The sequence below is a fragment of the Hylaeus anthracinus genome, unplaced genomic scaffold, assembly GCF_026225885.1.
Source record: "Hylaeus anthracinus isolate JK02 unplaced genomic scaffold, UHH_iyHylAnth1.0_haploid 11978, whole genome shotgun sequence".
In the NCBI taxonomy this organism is placed as follows: domain Eukaryota; kingdom Metazoa; phylum Arthropoda; class Insecta; order Hymenoptera; family Colletidae; genus Hylaeus; species Hylaeus anthracinus.
Genome location: NW_026534326.1, coordinates 484,717 through 487,551, shown reverse-complemented (window position 1 = coordinate 487,551; position 2,835 = coordinate 484,717). Strand labels below are relative to the sequence as shown.

At 45.7% G+C, this 2,835-nt stretch overlaps 1 protein-coding gene across 1 annotated transcript in view; it reads left to right on the top strand.

Annotated features, from left to right (window-relative positions):
- The first annotated feature begins 1,678 nt into the window (after window positions 1-1,678).
- The window catches only part of LOC128897053 (dipeptidase 1-like), a 29,759-nt gene continuing 28,602 nt past the window's right edge, over window positions 1,679-2,835 (top strand). The window contains exon 1 of the mRNA XM_054160705.1: window positions 1,679-1,774. Within this exon, the coding sequence (XP_054016680.1) occupies window positions 1,757-1,774 (18 nt within the window). The 5' untranslated portion in view covers window positions 1,679-1,756. The remainder of the gene's footprint in view (window positions 1,775-2,835) is intronic.

Genomic DNA, 2,835 nt, shown 5'->3' with positions numbered 1-2,835 from the left:
CTCTCTCTCTCTCTCTCTCTCTCTCTCTCTCTCTCTCTCTCTCTCTCCCCTCTCCTCTCCAGCGCGGAGAGAGTATCCAATCTGCGGTGCATAACTCAAGTACCGAATTTTAAGGATCCCGGGAATCCTTCCTGGAAAAAGTAGCGAGGAATTGGGGAAAGCTCGAGCGCGTCCGAAGAAGCTGTTCCTATAATTAGGAAAACAAGAAGCGAAGTTACACGGCGAGCGAACCTCTGGGAATCCGGTTGGAAAATTTTCTGTTAAATAAAAGTGAGACCGTTTCGCCCTCGTTGGCGTACTTCGCACGTTTGGAATATCGTAGTAGGTCAACGAGCCTCGAAATAACGAAGGTGACCTTTGCTTACTCGGTACAGATCTGTAGAATATTCGCAAACTCGAGCGCGTACGCGCGATTTTAACGAGAGTCTTTCGCGGCGATGGCTGCCTTTTCATCGCAAATCGAACGAAATTACTCGGTTGATCATTCCCGCGGCCGCGGGAACGACTTCAATTCCTCCGTCGTTCGGTTCGTGACCTGTCCTCGCGCTCGCCTTGTTCGACGTTCTCGAAAAAGTCGTTCCATCGTTTTTAAAAAATTGCGTTTTCACGCCAGAGAAGAAGTTTGTACATCTTCTCGGCGGGGTTCTATGAGATCAACGAGGGAAAAAAGTTTCGGTCGAAAACGTTCGTTATTAAGAGAGCTGTGAATTTTTGAAGATCGCGTGTCCGATTACACCTTCCTAAAAACGTACTAAAAAAAATAGACTCCTTCGAGAACTTTATATATATTTTTTTTTCAATTCCACACCCAACGACACGCAGTTCTCCGTTTCGCTAATTGAAATCCATCCGTCCAATCAATAGTTACGAATTTTTCGAATCGCACCCGTGAATTCACCTCCGAATCACAAGTAATCGTCCCTTTCTCTTCTTCAGGAATCCCCCACTCGGGATCCTCGGCACCTCTTCGAAGCCTTTAGACTCTTATCTAACCCCCAGAAAATTTCACAGACGCCCCTGTGCCAGAACGTTGACCTTCCCTCGAACGTATAAACTCCCTCCACGGTCGTCTAGCGTCGTAGGGTTCACCTGTGGCTACAGTAAATGCCGAGAGATCGGTCGAACTGGCCAGGAACGTCGACGACAAGGCGGAAGGGTACGCTTCACGCCTCGTCGACCTTAAACGTTGTTACGTAATGTGTTGGAAGGTTGCTTTACCGTCGGCCTTCTGAACTGTTGCCTTTATGCACGGCTCTCCTTTCGCTCTGAACAGGTAGATGGAGAAAAGAACAGACAGAAAGATGCTCTAGGGTCTCTGTCCTGGCCTCCGTCACCCTTCGGTGGTCAGGATCACAGGAGACGTCCACCAGACAAAGGAGGGACGAACTTATTGCAACGAGGTGGTGCAACGTTTTTCATTTCATTTCTTTAAGAGGGAAGATTGTGGAAGATAGGATGAGAGATAGGTTTGAAAGGGATCTAGAGCTGGGCCTGTTTCTTGATGAGGAATAGAACGTTGGAAGGTACTCGCAAGGCTTATGCAATTTTAATTTATATTATAATTTATATTTTTATTTATATTCTTATTTAAATTCTTAAACGATTCGAGGTGTATTTTCTGATATTTGGGAACGTTTCAAGATTGCAGGTATTGGAACCAATATGCCGGACGAAATTGGAAAGGGTTGTTTGATTTGGAAGAAAGTACTGGACTGATCGTTTATAAATATAAAATGGCCATTACGGAGGGACCAGAATGCAATTATCGAACCTGGTGAGCATCCAACGACTCCCGTCTTTCGTCGTCGAAATTCGCCAAAATCAGCCATCTGAAACTGTCCCAGCAACTTGTTAGAAATTGCAAGGGAATTCCGACGAGAAGCCTGAATTCTGACGGAGTTACCTCGAAATCCTCGAGAGTTAACGCTGAAGGGATCGACGAGTATGATAAGCGAGTCGGCCCTGAGAAAAAGGCCTGCAAAAAAAGGAGTCGTGGATGTATGTATATTTCAGAATGCCGGTGAGGAGGCCAGGTGACAGAAAGAGGTGCGCAGAGAAAATACGCGAAGGGACGCAAAAAAAAGAGAAATGGGAGAAGTGCGGTAAAGCAAGAGAGGAGGAGACGAAGTGCGCGGAAAAACAGCAAACAGGAGCGTCCTAACTGGTAAAGTGTCCCCTGGTTCTCTCCAGATTCTCTCTCGGTTTCGCTATACCGTGTCTTCGTCCCTCTCTGGATGCCCGAGAGGCTATTTAAGGGCGAGAGACTCTTAAAGCGCAGCGCTTAGTTCCATAACGAAGCAAACAGCGCCGTGGCGGTTACATAATGTGGACCGCTTTTAATTCCTTTGTCTTCTTATTGTCCCTGGAAAAAATTGGACGGGGCCAAGGATGGAGGGCTGGAACAAAAATGAACCCACGAGAGGATGGAGGACGTTGGCGTTTCGTTCCTACTATTTCCATGCCAAGGAACCCCTGGAATGGAACAGTTCCTCACCGAAAGACACGAGAATCGAGTCGTTCATCTGCCAAATCGATTAACTGCACAAAAGGGAACGCCGGGACGGGCGATCGAGTGGCAGACGTTGTCTTTTAAGCCTGCAACGACTAACACAGGCATAAACTAAACGTTTATTGTTTAGATCTGCTTACAAAGTATTCAGAAATAGTTGCTGATTACAGCAAGGCTTGATCTATGAATAACAGTCAAGGTTTTAGATAGTCTCTGATTCTTTACTGTACACATTTCTTTATATATATGTACTGTGTACATTTCTTTATATGTAAGTTGAAGGCTAGAGGAAGCTTCTTGACTCCTAAAAATAATATTTGTAATTG